The 27,592-nt window shown below is 37.8% G+C and overlaps 1 protein-coding gene across 3 annotated transcripts in view; it reads left to right on the forward strand.

Moving 5' to 3' along the window:
- Positions 1-27,592, forward strand: part of Elp4 (elongator acetyltransferase complex subunit 4) — a 224,480-nt gene that overhangs the window by 11,325 nt on the left and 185,563 nt on the right. For all 3 annotated transcript variants that reach the window (XM_021154303.3, XM_029471291.2, XM_029471298.2), the window contains exon 3: positions 21,937-22,058. In XM_021154303.3, coding sequence (XP_021009962.2) covers positions 21,937-22,058 — 122 coding nt within the window. The remainder of the gene's footprint in view (positions 1-21,936; positions 22,059-27,592) is intronic.

Genomic DNA, 27,592 nt, shown 5'->3' on the forward strand with positions numbered 1-27,592 from the left:
CAAAACAACCCTGAGATCCCACTTCACTCCAGTCAGAATGGCTAAGATCAAAAATTCAGGTGACAGCAGATGCTGGCGAGGATGTGGAGAAAGAGGAACACTCCTCCATTGTTGGTGGGATTGCAAGCTTGTACAACCACTCTGGAAATCAGTCTGGCGGTTTCTCAGAAAATTGGACATAGTACTGCCGGAGGATCCAGCAATACCTCTCCTGGGCATATATCCAGAAGATGTCCCAACCGGTAAGAAGGACACATGCTCCACTATGTTCATAGCAGCCTTATTTATAATAGCCAGAAGCTGGAAAGAACCCAGATGCCCCTCAACAGAGGAATGGATACAGAAAATGTGGTACATTTACACAATGGAGTACTACTCAGCTATTAAAAAGAATGAATTTATGAAATTCCTAGGCAAATGGGTGGGCCTGGAGGGCATCATCCTGAGTGAGGTAACACAATCACAAAGGAACTCACACAATATGTACTCACTGATAGTGGATATTAGCCCAGAAACTTAGGATACCCAAGATATAAGATACAATTTGCTAAACACATGAAATTCAAGAAGAAGAACGAAGACCAAAGTGTGGACACTTTGCCCCTTCTTAGAAATGGGAACAAAACACCCATGGAAGGAGTTACAGAGACAAAATTTGGAGTTGTGACGAAAGGATGGACCATCTAGTGATTGCCATATGCAGGGATCCATCCCATAATCAGCTTCCAAACGCTGACATCATTGCATACACTAGCAAGATTTTGCTGAAAGGACCCAGATATAGCTGTCTCTTGTGAGACTATGCCCGGGCCTAGCAAACACAGAAGTGGATGATCATAGTCAGCTATTGGATGGATCACACGGCCCCCAATGGAGGAGCTAGAGAAATTACCCAAGGAGCTAAAGGGAACTGCAACCCTTTAGGTGGAACAACAATATGAACTAACCAGTACCCCGGAGCTCTTGTCTCTAACTGCATATGTATCAAAAGATGGCCTAGTCGGCCATCACTGCAAAGAGAGGCCCATTGGACTTGCAAACTTTATATGCCCCAGTACAGGGGAACCCCAGGGCCAAAAAGGGGTAGTGGGTGGGTAGGGGATTGGGGGGGGTGGGTATGGGGGACTTTTGGGATAGCATTGAAAATGTAAACGAGGAAAATACCTAATAAAAAATAAATTTAAAAAAAAACTGTAAGAAAAAAAAAAAACAAGAAACGAAACAAAACAAAAACCTCTCAAAAACCATAAGTCACAAGTAAAGGGCAACCCACCAAAATAACAAACAGCTGGTTTCTAGAAACATCAAAATACAGAAGAACCTAGATAAACATAGTCCAATTTCTAGAAGACCACAGATTCCAACCTAGACACTATCCTGTAGCTTTCTTGAATGCCTTATTTAACAGCCGTAAACAGTGGGATAGGAGTTATATCTCTTTGAGGAATGATGAAACACACACACACACACACACACACACACACACACACACACATATATATATATATATATATATATATATGTTGGGTTTTCTAAACTGAGGTTTCAAAATTCTAAATGTGAAGGATTTTACTTAGTGTACAATGAAGACACAGTTACAGATTGGTAAAAGTTCATATTTTACATGGTCAATATTTCTCTATTATAGCAGAACATTTCTGTTTAAAATGCTAAAATCTTGTCAGGCATGGTGGCATATACCTTTTACCCCATCACTCTGGAAGCCTCGGCAGGTGGATCCCTTGAGTTTGGGACCAGCCAGTACAAGTATATTTTAGTTATTTACATACATACACATGTGGGTGCAAATGTGCATGTATGTGTGTACATGCCTGGGGAGCAGTGTGGAGGTCTATTTCAGGTGTCTGATTTGATTATCCTCAATGTTATTTTTTACTGTGTTTTTGCATTATGTATAGGGCTGTTTGCCTGCACGTATGTCTGTGGTGCCCCATTTTTATGCAGTGCTTGAGGATATAGAAAAGTGTGTGAGAGTCCCTAGAACTGGAATTGCGGATGGTTGTGTTTTGGTAATCTACCTCTGGAAGGGGGAGCAAGTGGTTTTAACCTCTGAGCTGTCTCTCTGGTTCCTCTCCACATTATATTTTAAAATACTGTTTCTTCATTGAACTTGAAGCTCACAGTTAGTTATGTTCCTGACCATTGATTGCTGTTTCACACCCAGGAGTAGGGTTACAAATGAATATCACTACAACTGGATTTTTTGTATGGGTGCCAAGGCTCCCAACTCAGATCTCCCTGCATATGTGGCAGGTACACTGTCCTCTGAGTCTTCTCCTGTCTCTATTGTGAATTGATAAACCATTCTCTCATGAACCAGATTATTCTTTAATTATCAAAGCAGTTGTATGCGTGACTTGTACCTTTTCAAAGCAATATATTTATAGTTTCAAATAAAGTGTAACTATGGAAACTAGAAAAAGTGAGTGCTACTACAAAACTCCAAAATAGTCTCTGCCTTCAGAATATTGCAAAGTACCTAAATAGGAATGTATGAACGGCCATCCTATGAGGAGTAAACCACAAAAGGTAAATTTCATAATACAAGCTTGATTCTGTTAAAACAGCTGAGAAAAATCAACTAATTAGGAAGAAAGCTTTATTTTGGCTCATAGTTTCAATGTGTTCAGCACATGGTCAGCTGACTCCTTTGAAGTGGACCTGAAGTGAGGCAGAATTCAGTGTCAGTGAGATGATACAGCAGAGGAGCTTGTTCATCCTACTGGAGCCAGGAAATGGAAAGGAGGAGGCACAGCACAATATGTCTTTCACACACAAGCATTGGACCTTCCTCCAGTGAGATCCACATATCAGATCTCCTGATAGTCCATACAACTGTGGGTCCATCCGGGGATTGATATGTTGAAGATGCAGAGCCCTTGTTGTTTAATTGCCTTCCAAAGGCTTCATGTCTGAACACCACTACATTGAGGACCAAGCCTATGATATATGACATGTGAGGGAATGTTTCAAACCAACCCATAACAGTACGCAGACAGGTTTCAAGATGATTTGTACTGAAATCGCTTCACACCATTTACTACTCAGGGACATTTGCAACAACTGAAAAGTGAAAGTGTTAGCAGATGATGTTAGCAGAAATCTTCATCTGTTTGTAGAGATGCTGATTATCAAGACAGGCTTTTATACAAGTTGTCATTAATCAAAATATGTTACATTGTGAATATTGTTTTTAAAAGTGTCCCATATTACATGATTTTACTTGTAGAAGTAACATATGTTGTTGGCCAGTTAGCTGTACAAGTACAGATGCTTCTCTGTGGAGTTATTGTAAGTTAGAAGATTAAGTTGAACCACAGTAAGTTGAAGACCACCTGTAGTTGTTAGAATATTTTTGTTTTAATTACCTATTACTGTATACCAATAATTAACAAAACTTTGGTAGCTTACAACAACACACATTTTTCTGTGGGTCAAAGGTCTAGTCACAGCTTAGCTGGGAATTCTACAGTGGCAGTAGGCTATGGCTGGATTTTTTTATCTGAGTATGTGACTGTAGACTAACAGCTTCCAGGCTCACATCCCTATCAGCAATGTTCAGATCTTTGCTAGCTCTCTGAGCCACAGGGCATTTCACAAGATAGCTTCTAGTTTCCTGAAAACTATCAAGAGAGAATGCCTCTCAGCAAGGTAGATAATGTTGCAGTCTTAGGAAACAAGGGATACCCTGTCTCCTTTGCTCCATTCCCTTGCTTAGTAGAAAGTCACAGGTTCTACTGCATTCACTGAAGGTTAAAATGGTGTGAAAGACCGAGAAACAGGACTATGGGAATCACCTCAGGACTGACCCATTACGTGCTTTATAATTTTAACCTAATATTTCTTATGATACTAAAAAACTGAGAGCTTGAGGGTTTCCTCTTGTGGGATATTAGAATATCATATGATGTTTTTAACCCATTTGAAATTGTTGAGCTACATATTTCTTCTAAACATAAATTTTGAATATTTTTTTATGCAGTTACTGGTAAGCCACCCACCTCTCATAATAAAGCTGACTGGAGAGGGTTATGTTAATTTACTTTTGTATAATTTCTGTTGCTTTTGTGCTTCAAAGTCAGGGTTAAACAGTTGCAGCATTCACCATATGTTCCACAAGCTCAAAATAGTTACTTTCTGACTTTTTAAAAAATAAGCTTTTTATACTTTTTAAATTATTTTATCATGGTACCATGCAGTGATGCTGAAGCACTAACCTGGACCAGACAACCAGATCTGAATGCGCTCTTTTCCAAATCACCTGACTTCTGTTTTGAAGCAATTGTGGTGAGCACTGTTAGGCCACAGAAATCTTGGATTCAACCATTTTTTAGCTTTGAACTCAATGTTTGTAACACAGGACATGACAACATACAAGATAAATGTTGTTGTAGATGTGAGACGTATGAAAAAGACTTAAAGTGTAAGAACAGATTGGAAAATGAAGGGAAAAAGTACATGCATGAAAACCTGTACTGACAGCAAAAGGGCGTCAGCAAAGCAAGCCTACCCACTGGCAACAGACAGGCCTCCTCAAGTAGAAAGTGCATCTCAGATCCAGTCAGAAGTCAGCTTCATCCGAAGTCTCTTCCCTTTGTGGGACTCAAGGTATAAAGCTTGAGAATGCCCTGCCATCCCCCAAACCACACTCTTCACCAAGCAAATGACTCCTGGGGTTGCTGGCCATGTCTAAAGATTTGTTCTTATCATTTCCATAGTAATTTTGTCTTCACATAATCATTAAGTCATGATGAGTTTTACATTTTAAAATATTTTTAACTCTTTGTACTCTCCAGTTTTACTGCTTTTTCTCTAATATGGGCCACAATTGACTATTTTGATGAAATTACTATCATAGTGTTCTAAGGTGTCTGTGTATTTAGTGTTTCTTACAGACCCTTCCCATTCTTTTTCCATAATTAACTAATATAAAAATTTGAACATGATAGATCTGACTTAGAACTATCAATGTTCTGTGTCAACACAAGAAACAATGTTCGTTAAATTAAGACTAGAGACTGGAAGTTTAACTCAGTAGTAAAGGGGTTGCCTATGATGTGCAAGGTCCTGAATTTAGTCCAGAAAGGAAAAAGGAAAATAGTAAGAGGAAAGGAAAGGAAGAAAGAAAAGGAAAGGAAAGGAAAGGAATTGAAACGAAACATACACAAACACACACACAGTCTTTAATTATGCTTTATGTTAGTGACTCAGACCTTTTAATTCCACCAAAGTCTCTCTCTCTTTTTTTTTAATCCCATATAGTCTATACGAAACTTACCACTTAAAAAAAATCTAATACCTTAACTGCAAACTCCTATAAACTAAAGAACAAGTTATACTTCCAACCTATAATAGCATAGAGAAAACATTTGGTGTTTTTAAAAGGAAGAACTAAGACATTAAATAATCCATCAAAGCAAAACAGGAAAAAGCCAAATTGTACAGCTCCATGTTCAGCATTTAGGGTCCATAGTGCAATTGGCTAGTTTCCAAAAATGGCTTGGATAGTCCCAGCCCTTCAACTCTGCCACCTCAACACACAAATACTCCCATGGGTTTATTCATAGTTCCTCTTGGAGAGCATCCCATGGTCCTGGCATCTCTAATGTCTCTGGGTCTCAGCTGCAACTGAAAGTTCACCTTCATAGTTTTACTTACTGTCCTTTGAAGGCCTATCTGCTGGGTCTCTGTCCTTGCCATATAGCTTATATCCTTAGCTGTCTCCATGACCCCTTTGTCTTGCCTCTTTTTTGCTTACAAAACCAGTACTATGAAGATGATGAAGAAAGCATTTCTAGTTGTGCTGCTAGTTTTACTCCTGTGAGCCACATTTGTACCAGTTTCTCTGGCCTTATCCCAAGAAAACACATTCCTATTGTCCTCTTGCAAGAAAATAGGTTTCACATCCCATGTGATGCTGGTGTCCTTAAGAATTACAGCTGTTTTCTTAGCACTAGCCTGAATACCATTCTGTCCTGATGTTTCTTCTCCCAAACAAATCAATCCATTAGCTTCAAACTTAACCCCATCCAAGTTCTAAGGACATAGACAGAAAGTAGCCAGGATTTCTTTTTAAATTTAATTACTTTATGTATATGAGTGCTTTGCATGCATGTATGTGTATCAAGCATGTGCATGCTTGTTAGCCTCAGAAATCAGAAGAATGTTGGGTACCTTGGAACTAGAGTTAAAGATGATTGTGAGCCACCAAGTGGCCCTAAAAATTCCATCAGAGAACTCCTAAACCTGATAAACAGCTTCAGTGAAGGAGCTGGATATAAAATTAACTCAAACAAGTCAATGGCCTTCCTGTACACAAAGGATAAACAGACTGAGGAAGAAATTAGGGAAATAACACCCTTCACAATAGTCACAAATAAAATACTTTGTTGTGACTCTAAGGAAGAGAAAGATCTATATGATTAGAACTTCAAGTCTCTGAAGAAAGAAATTAAAGAAGATCTCAGAAGATGGAAAGATCTCCCATGCTCATGGATTTGCAGGATCAATATAGTAAAAATGGCTATCTTGCCAAAAGCAATCTACAGATTCAATGCAATCCCCATCAAAATTCCAACTCAATTCTTCAACGAATTGGAAAGGGCAATCTCCAAATTCATCTGGAATAACAAAAACGCTAGGATAGCAAAACTATTCTCAAGGATAAAAGAACTTCTGGTAGAATCACCATACCTTACCTAAAGCTGTACTGCAGAGCAATTGTGATAAAAACTTCATGGTACTGGTATAATGACAGACAAGTAGACCAAAGGACTAGAATTAAAGACCCAGGAATGAACCCACACACCTATGGTCACTTGAGCTTTGACAAGGGAGCTAAAACCATCCAGTGGAAAAAAGACAGCATTTTCAACAAATGGTGATGGCACAACTGGCAGTTATCATGCAGAAGAATGCAAATTGATCCATTCCTATCTCCTTGTACTAAGGTCAAATCTTAGTGGATCAAGGCACTCCACATAAAACCAGAGACAGTGAAACTTATGGAGGAGAAAGTGGGAAAAAGCCTGGGAGATATGGGCACAGGGGAAATATTCCTGAATAGAACAGCTATGGCTTGTGCTGTAAGATCAAGAATCGATAAATGGGACCTCATAAAGTTACTAAGCTTCTGTAAGGTAAAAGACACCATCCATAAGACAAAAAGGCCACCAACAAATTGGGAAAGGAACTTTACCAAATCAGATAGGGAACTAATAATATCCAATATATATAAAGAACTCAAGAAGGTGGACTCTAGAAAGTCAAATATCCCCATTAAAAAATGGGGCTCAGAGGTAAACAAAGAATTCTCACCCGAGGAATACTGAATGTCTGAGAAGCACCTGAAAAAATGTTCAGCATCCTTCATCATCAGGGAAATTCAAATCAAAACAACCCTGAGATACCACCTCACACCAGTCAGAATGGCTAAGATCAAAAATTCAGGTGATGGGCTGGAGAGATGGCTCAGTGGTTAAGAGCACCGACTGCTCTTCCGAAGGTGCAGAGTTCAAATCCCAGTAACCATATGGTGGCTCACAACCATCTGTAAATGAGATCTGACGCCCTCTTCTGGTGCATCTGAAGACAGCTACAGTGTACTTATGTATTATAATAATAAATAAATCTTTAAAAAAAATTCAGGTGACAGCAGATGCTGGCAAGGATGTGGAAAAAGAGGAACAGTCCTCCATTGTTGGTGGGATTGTAAGCTTATAAAACCACTCTGGAAATCAGTCTGGTGGTTCCTCAGAAAATTGGACATAGTACTACCGGAGGATCCTGCAGTACCTCTCCTGGGCATATATCCAGAATATGTCCCAACCGGTAAGAAGGACACATGCTCCACTATGTTCATAGCAGCCTTATTTATAATAGCCAGAAGCTGGAAAGAACCCAGATGCCCCTCAACAGAGGAATGGATACAGGAAATGTGGTACATTTATACATTGGTGTACTACTCAGCTATTAAAAACAATTTATGAAATTCCTAGGCAAATGGATGGCCCTGGAGGGCATCATCCTGGGTGAGGTAACCCAATGACAAAGGAACTCACACAATATGTACTCACTGATAAGTGGATATTAGCTAGAAACTTAGAATACCCAAGATACAAGATATAATTTACAAAACACATGAAACTCAAGAAGAACGAAGACCAAAGTGTGGACACTTTGCCCCTTCTTAGAATTGGGAAGAAAACACCCATGGAAGGAGTTACAGAGACAAAATTTGGAACTGAGACTAAAGGATGGACCATCTAGAGACTGCCATACCCAGGATCCATCCCATAATCAGCCTCCAAACACTGACACCATTGCATATACCAGCAAGATTTTGCTGAAAGGACCCTGATATAGCTGTCTCTTATGAGGTTATGCCGGGGCCTGGCAAACACAGAAGTGGATGCTCACAGTCAGCTATTGGATGGAACACAGGGCCCCCAATGGAGGAGCTGGAGAAAGTTCCCAAGGAGCTAAAGGGGTCTGCAACCCTATAGGTGGAACAACAATATGAACTAACCAGTAACCCCAGAGCTTGTTTCTCTAGCTGCATATGTATCACAAGATAGCCTAATCATCCATTATTGTGAAGAGATGCCCCTTGGTCTTATAAACTTTATATACCTCAGTACGGGGAACGCCAGGGCCATGAAGTGGGAGTGGCTGGGTAGGAGAGTGTGAGGGGAGGGTCTGATGGACTTTTGGGATAGCATTTGAAATATAAATGAAGAAAATACTTAACTAAAAACTAATTTTAAAAAAATAAAATAATTTAAAAACAAAACAAAACAAACAAAAAACAATCTTCCATCATGATCAAGTAGGCTTCATCCCAGGAATGCAAGGATGGTTCAATATGTGGAAATCCATCAATGTAGTCCACTATATAAACAAACTCAAAGGGGAAAAAAAAACCCCATGATCATCTCATTAGATGCTAAGAAAGCCTTTGACAACATTCAACACCCATTCATGCTAAAAGTCATGGAAAGATCAGGAATCCAAGACCTTTTTTTTACTAAACACAGTAAAAGCAATATACTGCAAATCAGTAGCCAACATCAAAGTAAATGAAGACAAACTTGAAGCAATTCCACTGAAATCAGCAACTACACAAGGCTGCCCACTCTCTCCCGACCTATTCAATATAGTACTCAAAGTCCTAGCCAAAGCAATTAGACAACAAAAGGAGATCAAAGGGATACAGATTGGAAAGGAAAAAGTCAAAATGTCATGATTTGCAGATGATATGATAGATAGATAGTATACTTAAGTGACCCCAAAAAATTCCACCAGAGAACATCTAAACCTGAAAAACAACTTCAGCAAAGGGGCTGGATATAAAATCAACTCATACAAATAAGTAGTCATCCTCTACTCAAAAGAAAAATAGGCTGAGAAAGAAGTTAGGGAAACGACAAACTTCACAATAGTCATAAATAATGTAAAATACCTTCTTGCACGTGCCCGACTGGCCAGCAAGAACAACACTGCAACAGGATCCTTCCACACACGTTTATTGGTAGAGCTTGATTGCAGAGGTGAAGTGACCCCAAGCCCAGAACTGGTGCTGCTTATATAGGCCTAGGAGCAGCATGTCTCACACCTGGATTGGTTGTGTTTGGGTTATGCTTTTCACCTTATTTGCATGCCTACATCTGATTGGTTAACTTGTCTCTCATCTGATTGGTTAACTTGTCTCTCATCTGATTGCGTGGTGGCCAGTAGTAGCCAACTGCCACTCTGCAGCGGCACATGTGGCTTCCCACAATACCTTGGCATGACTCTAAGGAAGTGATAGATCTGTATGACAAGAACTTCAAGTCTCTGAAGAAAGAAATCTTAGATCTCAGAATATCGAAAGATCTCCCATGCTCATGGATTGACAGGATTAATATAGTAAAAATGGCTATCTTGCCAAAAGCAATCTACAGATTCAATTCAATCCACATCAAAATTCCAAATCAATTCGTTATAGAATTAGAAAGAGCAATTTGCAAATTCATTTCCAATAACAAAAAAAGCAGTATAACAAAAACTATTCTCAACAATAAAATAACATCTAGGGGAATCACCATCTGTGACCTCAAGCTGTATTACAGAGCAATAGATCTAAAAACTGTATGGTATTAGTACAGGGACTAGCAGGAAGATCAATGGAATAGAACTGAAGACTTGGAAATTAACCCACACACCTATGGTCACTTGATCTTTGACAAAGAAGCGACAGCAATCCAGTGGAAAAAAGACAGCATTTTTTTTTCTTTTCTTTTTTTTAACCATAATTTTTTATTAGATATTTTCTTTACATCCATTTCAAATGCTATCCCAAAAGTTCCCTATACCCTCCCCCCGCCCTGCTCCCCTACCCACCCACCCCCACTTCTTCGCCCTGGCATTCCCCTGTGCTGGGGCATATAAAGTTTGCAAGACCAAGGGGCCTCTCTTCCCAATGATGGCCGACTAGGCCATCTTCTGCTACATATGCAGCTAGAGACATGAGCTCTGGGGGTACTGGTTAGTTCATATTGTTGTTCCACCTATAGCTTTGCAGACCCCTTCAGCTCCTTGCGTGCTTTCTCTAACTTCTCCATTGGGGGCCCTGTGTTCCTTCTTATAGATGACTGTGAGCATCCACTTCTGTATTTGCCAGGCACTGAGACAGCTATACCGGGATCCCTTCAGCAAAATCTTGCTGACATATGCAATAGTGTCTGGGTTTGGTGGCTGATTATGGGATAGATCCACGGGTGGGGTAGTCTCTGGATAGTCTATCCTTTTGAAAACACAGCATTTTCCATAAATGGTGCTGGATCAACTGGAGGTCAGCATGTAGAAGAATGCAGATCAACCTATTCCTATCTTCTTGTACAAAGTTCAAGACCAAGTGGATCAAGAACCTCCACATACAACCAGATGCACTGAATCTGATAGAAGAGAAACTGGGGGAAAGCCTTGAACACATGGGCACAGGGAATTTTTCCTAAACAGAACACCAATGGCTTTTGCTGTAAGATCACGAATCCACAAATGAGGCCCCATAAAATTGCAAAGCTTCTGTAAGGCAAAGGACGCTGTAAATGGGACAAAACACCAAACAACAGATTGGGTAAAGATCTTTACCAATCTCACATCAGATATAGGGCTAATATCCAATATATACAAAGAACTCAAGAAGTTAGATCCACAGAACCAAATAACCCTATTTTAAAAATGGGATTCAAAGCTAAACAGAGAATTCTCAACTGAGGAATATCAAATGGCTGAGAAGCACCTAAAGAAATGTTCACCATCCTTAGTCATCAGGGAAATGCAAATTAAAACAACCCTGAGATTCCACCTCACACCAGTCAGAATGGCTAAAATCAAAAACTCAGGGGACAGCAGATGCTGGTAAGGATGTGGGCAAAGTGGAACACTCCTCCATTGCTGGTAGGACAAATGGATGAAACTAGAAAATATCATCCTGAGTGAGGTAGCCCAGTCACAAAAGAACACATATGGTATGCACTCACTGATAAGGGGATATTAGCCACAAAGCTCTGAATACCCAAGATACAATTGACAGACAACAAGTAACTAAGTGCTAACCCAACTCAAGCAGCCAGTATTTTGAACAAAATATCACACAAGTGATCCTATTCCAGTTCTCAGTAGTGTCATTGTTTTCTGAAACCTTTTGAGTCATGCCTCCACTATTCACAGACTTCTCAGCATCCTTATCATTCAACCTCCCATAAGAACAGCCTACTGAGTTCTGCTTACATCATTCAATGCCTTTGTAGCCCAAAGTTCTAAAGTCTTCTACATTTCCATTTAAAAGCACTTCTCAAATTTGCACAGCAATGGCCCCATTCTATATACCGATTTCTGCACTACTTGCATTTCCATTTTTAGAAAAGATTACTTTTATTATAACTATATGTATGTGTGTGGCATGCATATGAGTGCAAGTGTCTGTGGAGACAAGAAGTGTTGGTTGTTTCTCCTGGAAATTAGCAAGCAAGTAGTCAAAATATCACTATTTGCAGATGATACAATAGTATATATAAGTGACCCTAAAAATTCCACCAGAGAACTCCTAATCCTGATCAACAGCTTCTGTGCAGTAGCTGGATATAAAATTAACTCAAACAAATCAGTGGCCTTTCTCTACACAAAGGATAAACAGGCTGAGAAAGAAATTGGGGAAGCAACATACTTCAAAATAGTCACAAATAACATAAAATACCTTGGTATGTCTCTAAGGAAGTAAAAGATCTCTATGAAAGGAACTTCAAGTCTCTGAAGAAAGAAAGGTATAAATTTCCTCTAATGGAAGGATTAAATGAGAACCATACTCAAGTTGCATGAATAAAAGGCTTGTGTTAAGCCCAGAACATTTCTTTGTTCTAACTGTTCCTAGGCCTACCTTTTAGTCTCCATTCAATGTAATCTTCCAATCTAGCATCTCTTGTCTTCTGCCTGAATTGCTCTGCTTAGACTCATACTAACTTTGGCAGTATGTTCTAATCTTCTGCCTCCTTTTCATTCTGTGGCTCATTCTGTCTTCACCTGAGTCTATCCTGTCTCAACTGTTCTGGTAAGACTGCTTTTCCCCACCTCTTCAAGTATAGTCCACAAAGGGCAGGCCTTTCTACCCTAGTTAACATAATCAGGAAGAAATTCCATAGACATGTTCACAGGACAACCCAGTTTACATAGACCCTCAGTTGAGACTCACTTCCCAAGTGATTCTAGATTATGTCAAGTTGGCAAGCAACACTAACCATCACAGTTGCTGTAGACAGATACAAATATTTAGATATCTAGCAACATACACAAGTATAAAATAATGAGAAGTAGATTTGACAAAATTTTACTTGGAATGATGGGGCAGATCACTGGAAATTTTTTATTGTGGAGTAAAAAAGTTAAGCCTGTTTCTCTTACCCACCAGGCCTTATTCTACCTCATTGACATAAAACATATACATAGTCTATGCCTACAGTATGGCCCATCAATATTTAAAGCAGCTCTACTTTGTTCTTGGGACTCTTTTCCTTCAAGATAAATATTCCAGTTTTCTTTTCACATACTTCTGTCTCCCTTCTCCATCTCACTCACACTCTTCCGATGATGCTTTAGTTTGTATGTCTCCATGCTAACATTGTCTGCCAATGTTATATCTGAGAGAGAGAGAGAGAGAGAGATACAGAGATACTTATATAGATATAGATAATTTAATAAACAGTTTGCTTTAAGGAGAGAAAAATTTCCATTCACCTATCTATAGAGATGGCTTTAAAAAAAAAACTTATTTGATATTTCTTTATTTACATTTCAAATGTTTTTCCCTTTCCTAGTTTCCCCTCCGAAAACCCCCATTCCTTCCCCCCTCCCCCTGCTCTCCAACCCACCCACTCCCTCTTCCTGGCCCTAGCATTCCCCAATACTGGGGCATAGAACCTTTACAGGACCAAGGGCCTCTCCTCCCATTGATGACCAACTAGGCCATCCTCTAATACATATACAGCATATACAGCTAGAGCCATGAGTCCCACCATGTGTTTTCTTTAGTTGTTTTTTTTAGTCCCACGAAGCTCTGGGGGTACTGGTTAGTTCATATTGTTGTTCTTCCTATGGGGCTGCAAACCTCTTCAGCTCCTTGGGCACTTTCTCTAGCTCCTTCATTGGGGACCCTGTGCTCTGGCCAGTGGATGGCTGTGAGCATCCATCTCTGTATTTGTTAGGCACTGGCAGAGCCTCTCAGGAGACAGCTCTATTAGCCTCCAGTCAGCAAGCTCTTGTTGGAATCCACAATAGTGTCTGGTTTTAATGGTTGTTTCTGGGATGAATCCCCAGGTGGTATAGTCTCTGGAAGGCCATTCCTTCAGGCTCTGCTTCATACTTTGTCCTTGTAACTACCTCCATGGGTATTTTGTTGCCCCTTTTAAGAAAGACCAAAGTACCCACACTTTGGTGTTCCTTCTTCTTGAGTTTCATATGTTTTGGGAATCAATTGTGCTGGCTTAACTGGTGGTTAGCATGTAGAAGAATTCGAATTGATTCATTCTTATCTCCTTGAACAAAGCTCAAGTCTAAGTGGATCAAGGACCTCCATATAAAACCAGAGACACTGAAACTTATAGAGGAGAATGTGGGGAAGAGCTTCAAACATATAGGCACACGGAAAAAATTCCTGAACAGAATACCAATGGCTTGTACTATACGATCAAGCTGTATCAAATTGGACCTCATAAAATTGCAAAGCTTTTGTAAAGCAAAGGACACTGTCAATAAGACAAAAAGGCAACCAACAGATTGGGAAAAAATTCTTTACCAATCCTAAATCCAATAACAGGCTAATATCCAATATATACAAAGAACTCAAGAAGTCAGAAAACCAAATATCCCTATTAAAAAATAGGGTTCAGAGCTAAACAAAGAATTCTCAACTGAGGAATATCAAATGGGTGAGAAGCACTTAAAAAAAGCAACATTCATCATCCTTAGTCATCACGGAAATGCAAATCAAAACAACCTTGAGATTCCACCTCACACCAGTCAGAATGGCTAAAATCAAAAACTCAGGTGACAGCAGATGCTGGCGAGGATGTGGAGGAAGAGGAACACTCTCCCATTGCTGGTAGGATTGAAAGCTGGTACAACCACTCATGAAATCAGTTTGGCAGTTCCTCAGAAAATTGGACATGGTACTACCAGAGGATGCAGCAATACCACTCCTAGGCATATACACAGAATATGCTCCAACATTTAATAAGGACACATGCTCCACTATGTTCATAGCAGCCTTATTTATAATAGCCAGATGGAACAGAATTGAAGACCCTGAGATGAACCCACACACCGATGGTCACTTGATCTTTGACAAGGGAGCAAGAGGAACACTCTCCCATTGCTGGTAGGATTGAAAGCTGGTACAACCACTCATGAAATCAGTTTGGCATTTCCTCAGAAAATTGGACATAGTACTACCAGAGGATGCAGCAATACCACTCCTAGGCATATACACAGAAGATGTTCCAACCGGTAAGAAGGACACATGCTCCACTATGTTCATAGCAGCCTTATTTATAATAGCCAGAAGATGGAAAGAACCCAGATGCCCCTCAACAGAGGAATGGATACAGAAAATGTGGTACATTTACACAATGGAGTACTACTCAGCTATTAAAAGGAATGAATTTATGAAATTCCTAGGCAAATGGATGGACCTGGAGGGCATCATCCTGAGTGAGGTAACACAATCACAAAGGAACTCACACAATATGTACTCACTGATAAGTGGATATTAGCCCAAAAACTTAGGATACCCAAGATATAAGATACAATTTGTTAAACGCATGAAACTCAAGAAGAACAAAGACCAAAGTGTGGACACTGTGCCCCTTCTTAGAATTGGGAACAAAACACCCATGGAAAGAGTTACAGAGATAAAGTTTGGAGCTGTGAAGAAAGGATGGACCATCTAAAGACTGCCATATCCAGGTTTCCATCCCATAATCAGCTTCCAAAAGCTGACACCATTGCATACACTAGCAAGATTTTGCTGAAAGGACCCAGATATAGCTGTCTCTTGTGAGACAATGCCGGGGCCTAGCAAACACAGAAGTGGATGCTCACAGTCAGCTATTGGATGGATCACAGGGCCCCCAATGGAGGAGCTAGAGAAAGTGCCCAAGAAGCTAAAGGGATCTGCAACCCTATAGGTGGAACAACATTATGAACTAACCAGTACCCCAGAGCTCTTGACTCTAGCTTCATATGTATCAAAAGATGGCCTAGTTTGCCATCACTGGAAAGAGAGGCCCATTGGACTTGCAAACTTTATATGCCCCAGCACATGGGAATGCCAGGGCCAAGAAGTGGGAGTGGGTGGGGCGTGTATTGGGGACTTTTTGGATAGCATTGGAAATGTAAATGAGGAAAATACCTAATAAAAAAAATTACAGTACAAAAAAAAAAGTTAGCATTGGACATTTCCACACATTATAACTGAGTTAATCAACACACCCACACTTCCAGCTTTTCACCTGTCACCTGTATGTAGTGCAGACACCACAGGCACCTTCCTTTTCCTTCACACACTGAGATTCTTATAAAATGTTATCTATCCATGTAAAGCTTATATTTTAACTTTAAAATATGAAGATTTTCACTCTGATAGTCTTAAATAACTAGCTATATCCTTTAACATATACAGCTAATCCATTATGTCCACTATACCTTGATCAAGGATTTGCTCCATGGTAGTATGCTAAGCAGATTTATGAATAACTGAATGTGTGGTATTTTAGTTACACCTTATAAAATTGTTTAGTCAACTTTAATTAAAATTGTATTTAACAATATATACATATTTCATGTCTACTATCACATAACAAGCACATTCAAGATATAAAACATTTCTATCACTCTAAAATCTGCTTGAACCAATTCCCTGGCTCCAAACACCCAAAATCTCTCAAGATCAGTTTCATTATTTCTAGGATAGTATATAAAAGTAATGATATTCTGTATATTCTTTTAGATCTGAGTGTTTTCACAGCGTGTGTTATTATTCATCTATGTTGTTGCTTATATGTATCACCTTTTGTTCTTTCTTGGAATTCAGTTTATGAATATATTACCTGTCACTTTGTTCTCTAGTTAACAGACACATTGTTTCCAAAGTTTAGCTACTACAAGCATTTTTATTGTTTTTTTTTCTGAACCTGTTTTTTAATCTCACTGAAAATTACTGAGACCTATAATAAGTGCTTGCCTAGCTTCATCAGAGACTCACAAACTATTTTCCAAAGTATGTATACTCTCTTCCACTGCCATTGTTAATACAGGTTTTTTTCTATGTCCTTGCAATAATTTGTATTTAAATTACATTTACATGAAATATATTGACTTCTCAAAATCAAATGGCATATTTTGATGCTAATGTTATGATTAAATATCTTTTAATCTGTTTGTTAGCCATCCATATGTATATTTTGTGAACAGTGTCTTCACAACTTGTGATTATTTCTGTAGTAGATAGTTTGAGTACTAATCCTCTGTCAGGCATGTATTTATTGCAAATATTACAGTCTGCAGGGTTTTTTTTTTTGGTTTTGGTTGTAATCCTGTTGTTTTATTTTTTTTTATTTGTTTGCTTGTTTTATTCTGTCCTGAGGATCTCCCTTAGCATCCCAAGTTTTCCTCCAATTTGCATTCCTCCTGCTGGAGGTTCCTGAGTACTAAAATTACATATCTGAACCTTTTAAAATTATAATTTATTAGTTTACTATATGTGTATATGAGTATATGTGCAAGCAAACCCTGGTGGAGAAGTCAGAGGACAATCTATAGGAGTTCTGTACTCCTAATGTGTGACATCTCGGGTTGCTTTAAGAGCCGCCAAGAGACCGGAAGAAGCAGAAGAACATTAAACACAGTGGTAACATTACTTTTGATGAGATTGTCAACATTGCCCGGCAGATGAGACACCGGTCTTTGGCTAGAGAACTTTCTGGAACTATCAAGGAGATCCTGGGTACCGCATAGTCTGTGGGCTGCAATGTGGACGGGCGCCACCCTCATGATATCATAGATGACATCAACAGTGGTGCAGTGGAGTGCCCAGCTAGTTAACAAGCAACAAGAAAATATTTCAATAAAAGACTATCTGATAACCAGTGGGGGGGGGGGGAGATCCTCAGGTTTGGTTACAAGTGACTTTACCTGCTAAGAGCTCTTGCCAGGGTGTTCTGTTATGGTTTATATGTGTGTGCCCTAAGAAACTTTTGTTTACATCAAAGTTACAAATATTTATTGTCTTTGTGATAATTTGCTTCATTTACATTTCAGTTGGTTATCCATGTAGAATCATTTCTGAGTAGTGTAGTACAAGGGGTAAGATGAAAGTTCTGTTGTTTTGTGTTTGACTTTAATATGAGTTAAGATGAAAGGTTAGGGGAGTGGCTGGAACAGAATCCTTCCAGTCTCCATCTGCACCAGGGAGCTGGGGCTGTTCCACAGCCCTCTGTATACAGGTCCCACTAGGAGAGAGCTGGTCTCCCAGGAGTGCTCTCATGCCTAAGCTCAGGATTTCTCTCCAATAACTATCCAAAGCTGTACCAGACAGGGGTGCACAGGGCATGAGAACAGGGGAGCAGCTGGAACAGGATCCTTCCAGTTTCCATTTGCATCTTGGAGCTAAGGCTGTACTACAGCCCTCCATACCCAAACCCTGCCCAGGAGAGAGCTGGTCTTTCCAGGAGTGCTGACACAGGCTTACAGGCCCACAGGAGGGACAAGCGTCAGCAAGACTAACAACAGAGATAACCAGATGGCGAGAGGCAAGCACAAGAACCTTACCAACAGAAACGAAGGCTACTGGCATCATCAGAACCCAATTCTCTCACCACAGCAAGTACTGGATACCCCAACACACTGAAAAAGCAAGATTCGGATTGAATTATGATGCTGATTGAGAACTTTAAGAAGGACAGAAATAACTCTCTTAAAGAAATGTAGGAGAACACAGGCAAATAGGTAGAAGCCCTTAAAGAGGAAACAAAAAGAATCCCTTAAAGAATTGCAGGAAAACACAACCAAACAGGTGATGGAATTGAACAAAACCATCCAGGATCTAAAGATGGAAGTAGAAACAATAAAGAAATCACAAAGGGAGACAACTCTGGAGATAGAAAACCTAGGAAAGAGAACAGGAGTCATAGATGCAAGTGTCACCAAGAATACAAGAGATAGAAGAGAGAATCTCAGGTACAGAAGATACCATAGAAAACATTGACAGGACAGTCAAGAAAATGCAAAATGCAAAAAGCTCTTAACCCAAAACATCCAGGAAATCCAGGACACAATGAGAAGACCAAACCTAAGGAAAATAGATATAGAAGAGAGCAGATTCCCAAATTAAAGAGCCAATAAATATCTCCAACAAAATTATAGAAGAAAACTTCCCTAACCTAAAATTAAAGAGATTCTCATGAACATAAAAGAAGCCTACAGAACTCCAAATAGATTAGATCAGAAAAGAAATTCCTCTTGTCACATAATAGTCAAAACACCAAACACACTAAACAAAGAATATTAAAAGCAGTAAGGGAAAAAGGTCAAGTAACATATAAAGGCAGATCTGTCAGAATTACACCAGACTTCTCACCAGAGATTATAAAAGCCAGAAGATCCTGTGCAGATGTTATACAGACCCTAAAAGAACACAGTGCCAGCCCAGGCTACTATACCCAGAAAAACTCTCAATTAACGTTGATGGAGAAACCAAGATATTTTCATGACAAAAACAAATTTACACAATATCTTTCCACAAATCCAGCCCTACAAAGGATAATAAGTGGGAAACTCCAACACAAGGAGGGAAACTACACCCTAGAAAAAGCCAGAAAATAATCTTTTAACAAACCAAAAAGAAGACAGCCACATAAACATAATTCCACCTCTAACAACAAAAATAACAGGAAGCAACAATCACTTTTCTTTAATATCTCTTAATATCAATGGACTCAATTCCCCAATAAAAAGGCATAGATTAACAGACTGGATAGGTAAACAGGACCCAACATTTAGCAGCATATAGGAAACCCACCTCAGTGTCAAAGACAGATACTACCTCAGAAAAAAAGGCTGGAAAACAATTTTCCAAGCAAATGGTCCCAAGAAACAAGCTGGAGTAGCTATTCTAATATTGAATAAAATGGTCTTTCACCTAAAAGTTATCAAAAAGAATAAGGAAGGAGACTTCATACTCATCAAAGGAAAAATCTACCAAGAACTATAATGACTATCGTTGTTGCTGAGATATGTTTCTTGTACACAGAAGAGTGATGGATTCTCTTTGTGCATTCATTTTGTTAGCCCTATTCTTTTTACTGGCCATTTGAATCCATTAATGTTGAAAGATATTAATAAAAAAAAGAAAGATATTAATGACCAGTTTGTTACTTCCTATTATTTTGATATTGGTTGGTGGTAGTGTGTTTCTCTTCTTTTGGATTTAATGGTGTGTAATTATTTATTTTCTGTGTATTCTTGAGTTTAATTTGCCTCACTGGGTTGGAGTTTTCCTTCTAGTAACCTCTGTATGTTACCTCTGTATAGCTGGTTTAGTAGAAAGGTATTGTTTAAATTTGGTTTTATCATGGAATATAACATAATGGTTTCTCTATCTGTGGTGACTGAATGTTTTGCTAGGATGACTGCTAGGTGGTCTCTTAGAGTTTGCAAGCACTACCCAGACCCTTCTAAAGCTTTCGAGTCTCAGATGAGAAATCAGGTATAATTCTGATAGTTATGATTTTATATGTTACCTGGCCTTTTCCCTTGTGGCTTTAATTTTTTTTTCTTTGCTCTGTATATTTAATGTTTTGATTATTATGTAGCAGGTCCAATCTACTTGGTGTTCTGTAATTCTTGTTCATTTATAGGCATCTCTTTCTTTAGGTTAGGGATATTTTCTTCTATGATATTGTTGAAGACGTTTTCTGGGCCTTTGAGCTGTGAATCTTCTTCTTCTCCTATCATTCCTTGTATGGTCTTTTCATAATGTCCCAGATTTCCTGGATGTTTTCTGACATGAACTTTTTAAATTTTGCACTTTTTGACCAATATATTGATTTCTTCTATCGTATCTTTTACACCTGAAATTCACTATTCCATCTCCTGTATTCTGTTTTCTTCAGTTTGTGTGTGGTGTGTGTGTATGTGTGTGTGTGTGTGTGTGTGTGTGTGTGTGTGTGTGTGTGTGTGTTGTATTGCTTCTATTTCACTTTTTAGGTCTTAGAGAGTTGTATTCATATCCTTCACCTGTTTATATTTTCCTGTATTCCTTTATTTTTATTTGCCTCCTCTTTTAATGCAGCTACCTGCTTGGGTGTATTTTCGTATATTTCTTTAAAAGGATTTATTCATTTCCTCTTTAAATGTCTTTATCATCTTTATAAGATTGGATTTAAGATCATCTTCTTGTGCCTCATTTTCATTAGGATATCCAGGGTTAGCTGTAGCAGAATAGATAGCTAGACTCTGGTAGTGCCATATTGCTTGTTGATTCTGTTTTTATGCTGTCCTTTAGGCATCTGTTTTCCATGATGGCAGGACTTAAGAAAACCGGGCGAGGGGGGTGGGGAGAAGCCATGAGCCAGGCAATGGAGGATAGGTAGGATCCCTGACTCTGCTGGCTCTGCCTCAGGCAGGCGCCATTGGCAAGGGATTGGTGGGGCAATATTCCAATCTAGTAGTTCTTGGGTCTCCACAGGTGTTCATGGAGAAGCAGGATGCTTTTGGGGTACTACAAGGCTCCTAAGGACCCAATAGTGAACCCAGAGCTTGACAATAGGTTTCAGGGAACGAGTTCAATTCACCTCTGCACATTGTGTCCAGGGGAGACCAGCTAAAAAATGCATTGTTGGGGGAGGGTTTTAAGCTGATTAATCTTACTTCCCCCGACCCCAAGGCCTCCATGGGGGAGCAAGATGCTCTTGGGGTCCTGCAAGGCTCCTCAGGATCAAAGAAGCAACATATTAAAAATTTTAAATCTGATTAAAAGAGAACAAGGAGAGGTATATGGTAGGGAGGAAAGGGTAGGGGGGAATGATGTAATTATATAATAATCTAAAGCAATACAACTAATTTTTAAAAATTTAAATCTGAACTTTTAAAAGCATACATATCCTTCTGTTTTTCAGAGTGGTGCAGTAGTTCAGAGTGATCTTTGGAAAAAAGAAATCTGTACTGAAAAAATCTACTTGTTAATTCTCTTAGGCTCTCTGCTTTAGGAAAACATAATCTAACCCTCACATCACATATTTGTTTTAATGAGGAAGAAATGTAAAAGACATGTATGATTATACTGAGATTTTAATGTATCTTTTAATTTTTTTTCTTTTCTTACAGAAGAGGATAAATATAATATCTATTCACCTTTGCTCTTCAAGTATTTCATGGCAGAAGGAATCATCAATGGGCATACTCTGTTGGTTGCATCTGCCAAAGAAAATCCTGCCAACATTTTACAGGTATAGAATATAGTAATTCAACATATATTTAAATGCTTCATGAAAAAAATGTACATACAAGCAAGGCATGTCTTTGCAAATTACATTTAGACACATTACTAGGATGTGGGGTTTTTTTGTTATTTTGTTTTTTGTTTGTTTGTTTGTTTTGTTTGGGTTTTTTGTTGTTGTTGTTGTTTGAGACAGGGTTTCTCTGTGTAGCCCTGGCTGTCCTGGAACTCACTTTGTAGACCAGGCTGGCCTTGAACTCAGAAATCCGCCTGCCTCTACCTCCCAAGTGCTGGGATTAAAGGCGTGCACCACCATGCCTGGCAGAGGTGGGTTTTGTTTGTTTGTTTGTTTGTTTGTTTCCTAGTCAGATCTCACTCTAGACCCTGGCTATCTTCAAACTCACTGTCCACTGTAAAATGATTCCCATAGGTATGATCTACTTTAGTTGTCATTGTTGGTGTAGTGAAAATGGTTTAGACCACTTTTACTATAAGTAAACATTGTAGTATTTTCAGCTATAATCTCTGTGCTACCAGAATTTACTCAGAGCCAAAATTTCTATGTGTTTTAACCAGCATCTACCTCCCTGTTTATCTCGATGTCTAACCTCAGGAAATCACTGTGTTACTTTCTACCATTGTGGGTGTTTTGAATTTAGGAATGTGCTCTAATGATAACATTTTCTTTCCCACTTGGAACGTTTATCAAAAATATTCAGATTATTGCTTCAAACCCTAAAGGTTGTAAACAGTAGTTATACTTTTATAACATGAAGATTTGGTACTTTGTTTTGAAATTCTTTTCTTTATAAGTAGCCCAGAACAAGTAATTTTTATTTAAATGCCAATTTTGTTTTCTATAATTGAATATTTATCAAGAATATATTCAATGGAGAATAAAATTTAATGTATGGTATTATGGTTTTTAGGAAAGAAACTATTTACTTAAACAAACAAAAAAAAACCATAAAATCACTTTATTTTAAGAAACTCAAATAAAGATATCACACAGCTAGATTGTAGTAGGCACAAACACTTGCCCAGTCCTAACTGTACTTTCCGTTGAATTTCTATGAATTTGGATATCCATTCAAAAGCCATGGAACTTTACTAAGGGTTTTATACTTCCAATGGCAATTACATTTTCATACATCTATCTACCACAAAAAAAGAAAAGACTGCCAGAATTGAACCTAGAATAAAATTAGCTTTAAGTACTCTTCCCTGACTCTTGTGGCCACTTGCCTATCTCTTTTAATAATACATTTTTTTTTTTTTAAGGAGCAGACAGTTCAGAAAGGATAGGTACTTGGATAAGCCTGGTGCCCTAAGTTTAATTCTGTAACTGACATAAAGACAGAGGGGAAAAACCTACTTCACAAAGTTGTCCTCTGACTGTCATGTGGATTCCATGATACACATCCCAAACTTACATCCTACACATACACGCATGCATACAATAACAATAAATAAGATAAAAATTACTTTTATTTTAATAGCATTATTTGCTTTTAACAATAACCGTGTGTGTATGTGTATGTGTGTGTGTGTGTGTGTGTGTACTCAATGATTGTATTAAGTAGTATGTATATTTAACTTTGTTCTAGGTAAATAGAATTATTTAATGATTCATTTTAAAATATTTTAATTTGTGTCCTTATATTTCATACAGCCCTCAATTTAGCATAGATTCTTATACGTAGTAATATTTCCTAAACTTTCAGGAATCTCATTTTTATATTTCTTATGTTTGATATAGAAAAGAAGCAGAATTTGGTTTTAAACAGACACCATTCTCCTCTCCTATGAAAAATGCAAAAGTGTTTTAATGTATGTATATTTAATGTGGTCCACTTAGTATTTATATGTGTTTAAAATATAATGGATTGTAAAAGTGTAAATGCCAAATGTTTCAATTATTCATATACTTTATAATACCCATATAGAAATATTTTAGTATTTCTTTGAAAAGAATAAACAAATATTTTATAGTATAAATTGAGATGTTAAATATTGATACAGGTAAGTAGGTTTTCTAAATAGTATTTTTTTTTAGAATTTCCCTTTGTCCAACGCCAATATTATTATACTTAAGTCTTCATTGTTATCTAAAGGTTCAATAATGGGTGACCAAAGTCAAGGTATTAGCAGTTTAGAAATACAGTACAAGAAAAATAATGTGGTAATTGCTTAGTTCTAATTTCTCAAACCTATAACCAAGGCAAATATTTCTGGTCAAAGAAGAGAGGAAAGACAATCTTATAGACCATAATTATCTTAAAACTGTATAACTGAAAGACGAGATAAAAAGCCTCATCAGCTGCCGAAGATATATTATATAACCACCCAGCAATTTATCCATCATCCTTTGAGAACATATTCATGCCTATTGTAGTCAGAGCTCCTTCAGGAAGCCGACATTAAAATGTAGCTTTGAGAAATTATACCCCTTAGTGAATCTTATAGAAGAGTATACGTGGTGTTGTGAAATCTTTAAAAAACACACAGTGAAAGTATTTTGTAGTTTACATTTTTTTATCTAAAAGAATATTCTTGGTAATCTCAACCCTAATGATGAGTATTGCCCAAGAAAATTTACTTCCTAAGGAATGTTTTCTAAAATAGTAAAAAAAAAAAAAATCCATTTTTATAGAAATATATTTAAACATTTAGCAGTAGGTGTTTTCATTTAATAAAAATAATATATGCACATAAACATCTCCTTGAAAGTTGAAAATACTAGTATTTTCTATTACATTCATTTTTTAAGTTTAATATAATTTGTTGGTATATCTGTGTAATTCAAGAAAATATTCAAAAGTAAATGCTGATTCGTTTTATAGCAAGTTCAGTGTTAAAACTTCAGTTGCATACTTCTTCATGATGGCATGCCAGATCAGTAATGTCCATGCAGCAGAAAGTGTGTAATATCTGGAGCAAAGGGTGATTTCCTTTAGTTTGTTGCAATAAATTTTTGACTTGTTTTTTTTTTTTTTTTAAATGCAATATGTCCTGTCTCCAACATCAGCCAGGATTGCTACAGGCCAGATTAAATGGTGAATTTTTAAATATGTAATCAGAACTACTATATGACTACTGTCTGGAGCATCCTAATTTGATGTTTTAAAAAGGCTTGTACCATCCTGTATATTTAACATCTTATCACCATGAAATTTATAGTTCAATTTAAAATTAAGGTCAGGTTTTTCATATTTTATATATTCTTTCAAATTTTAAAAGAAATGACATCTGGAGACTTATCACAGAATAAGTGATACTTATTTAAAATAAGCTATGATTGATGGATTAATATAGCAGCAGAATATTTAATAATGAAGGAATATAATAAAATATTAAAATCTTTATAATCCTTTCTCATGAATTTAAGGCTAACAAGTAAAAACTTTACTATCTTAGTAAATTGAAAATATTACCCTATATACTAAAAATGTTACCCAAATATTGAAGGCATTTATTTAAATCTGCCTCATTTTATCATAAATCTACTTGATTCGATTCTTTGGTTTAAATTGAAATGGAATATACTAGTTATTTAAGAATTAATGAGAGAAGTTTTTTTTGCCAAACATGTATGTAGCATTTGATTTATTATAGTTTTCTTTTCCTTCTGATAATTTGGTGTTCAGATGTTTAAATCTCTATTTACCACCTGTGTGTGATATGGCTGAGAAGACACTGTGAAAGTGTGACAACACTGAAGGGTCAGTGCTCTGCTCTTTACACTGCAGGACTGAATGGAAAGAATACAAAATGTCTCAGACTCAGGCATCATTCTGCCAAAAACTGCAAAAAGAAGTTAAAAAAAAAAAAGAGTCCAATATATCTTTGTACAATTTTATCTTAATGGAAACTTTTATCACAGTGATTTAGAATGAAAGCAAAATACCATCCAAATAATTATAAATTATATCCAGCCTTTATATCATATGCTCAACACCTTATTAATACTATTTCCCCATGCACTTTACATCCTCTATATTATTTGTTGTATTTCCTTAAAACTATTGTACCCATATAATTTGAGCATAACAACTTTACAGAAACTAGACATTGCTTTGCAGGCAAGGTTTCTTCTACATCTTGGTCAGCATTTTATTTTTTCCTACATATCATCCATGTATCTGCTTTTTAGTGTTTAATACTCTGATTCTGATGAGCTAGAATTGTGTTGTTTGACCCTTGGTGTGACTCTGTCCCAGCCCCTGGCTACTGGGAGAACTTATTTAGAATTCCAGGCCCTCCCCTGGCAGCCAAGCTTGGAGCTCTCCTAGCAAACTAAAAACTAAGAAAATGTGGACAAGTGCAGTGCAGCTGCCAGTGACCTACATTTGTAGCCAGCTTTTAAAGATGGCATGGGATTGGCTTTCCAGTAAGGAAGTGAAAGGGCAAGCTGAAAGCAGACCTGTGAAGGAGAGGAAGCCTGCACTCCTGGCTCCTGGGAGTCCTGCTGCTTTGACAGGAGCACACATGAAAGCTGAAGTTTCCACGTGGACACAGAATGTTGTCAGCAACAGAGTTAGTTGCCTGTGATGTTTATTATACACAGGCTGAAATGTATTTAGAATCTTAGCTTAGACTCTGATTTCTACATTATCTCTTAGTCTGATGGGAGATCTGCTAGTCATTTAGGCTTTTAAGATACGGTATTCCAGATGTCTACATTTAACATGAACAATCTAGGGATTGCTTTCTAAAGGCTAAAGCACTTATTGAAGCCCTAAATTTATATTCAAATTTTTCATTTTATTTCATTTTTGAGACAAGAACTCATGTAGCTCAGTCTGGCCTCCAAACCATCCCCGAGAATGACTTTGTCTTCTTCCCTTCCTGCTCACCTCAGAGCACTGGGCTTCCAGGCGCATGGCTCCACACCTCCTTCATTGTAGTACTGGAGACAGAAGCCAGGGCTGCTTTGCTAAGCAAGCACCCACTTTATTAAAAATGTCATTTTGAACCCAAAAACAAGAATGGTTATGACTACTTAGGTATTATTATACACGGAAAAAGTAGTTTAATTATGGAAATGGTTAGAAAGGATTTTATCATTCTTGAAAAGAAGCTACAGTATCCAAATTAGGAATATTAGAAATAGGGTTTTGTTTTGTTTTCAGAAGAAATAGGTGTTCAATTCTTACTTTCAAAACACTTGGTAACTTGAAATTCCAAAAACTAAAGCCATTTAAAGTAAAATATACTATTCATATCCATTGTCCCACTTACTTGACCAAGTACAAGATGCTATGAAAGGAGAAAGTAGCACACCATCCAGGACTATAGAGTCAATCCTTCGGCAGGGACAGTTTGTGATACATAAAGATTAACCCAAACAGGAGCAGGTGCCTTCTTCAGCCAGGGCTGGAGGGCTTCAGTGGCCAGGCCATTCAGAATGTTACCTTCTTCATTGTAAACTGACAGCTGCAGAAGGTAGCCTTACTTTATCACATCCATCTTTTCAAATTATGATATATTTAGGAAATTAGATGCCTTTATAATGAAATATTTATTCAAAAGTTTATTTGAAAA

This window comes from Mus caroli, unplaced genomic scaffold (genome assembly GCF_978045245.1).
Source record: "Mus caroli unplaced genomic scaffold, Mus_caroli_1 scaffold_2, whole genome shotgun sequence".
NCBI lineage: Eukaryota > Metazoa > Chordata > Mammalia > Rodentia > Muridae > Mus > Mus caroli.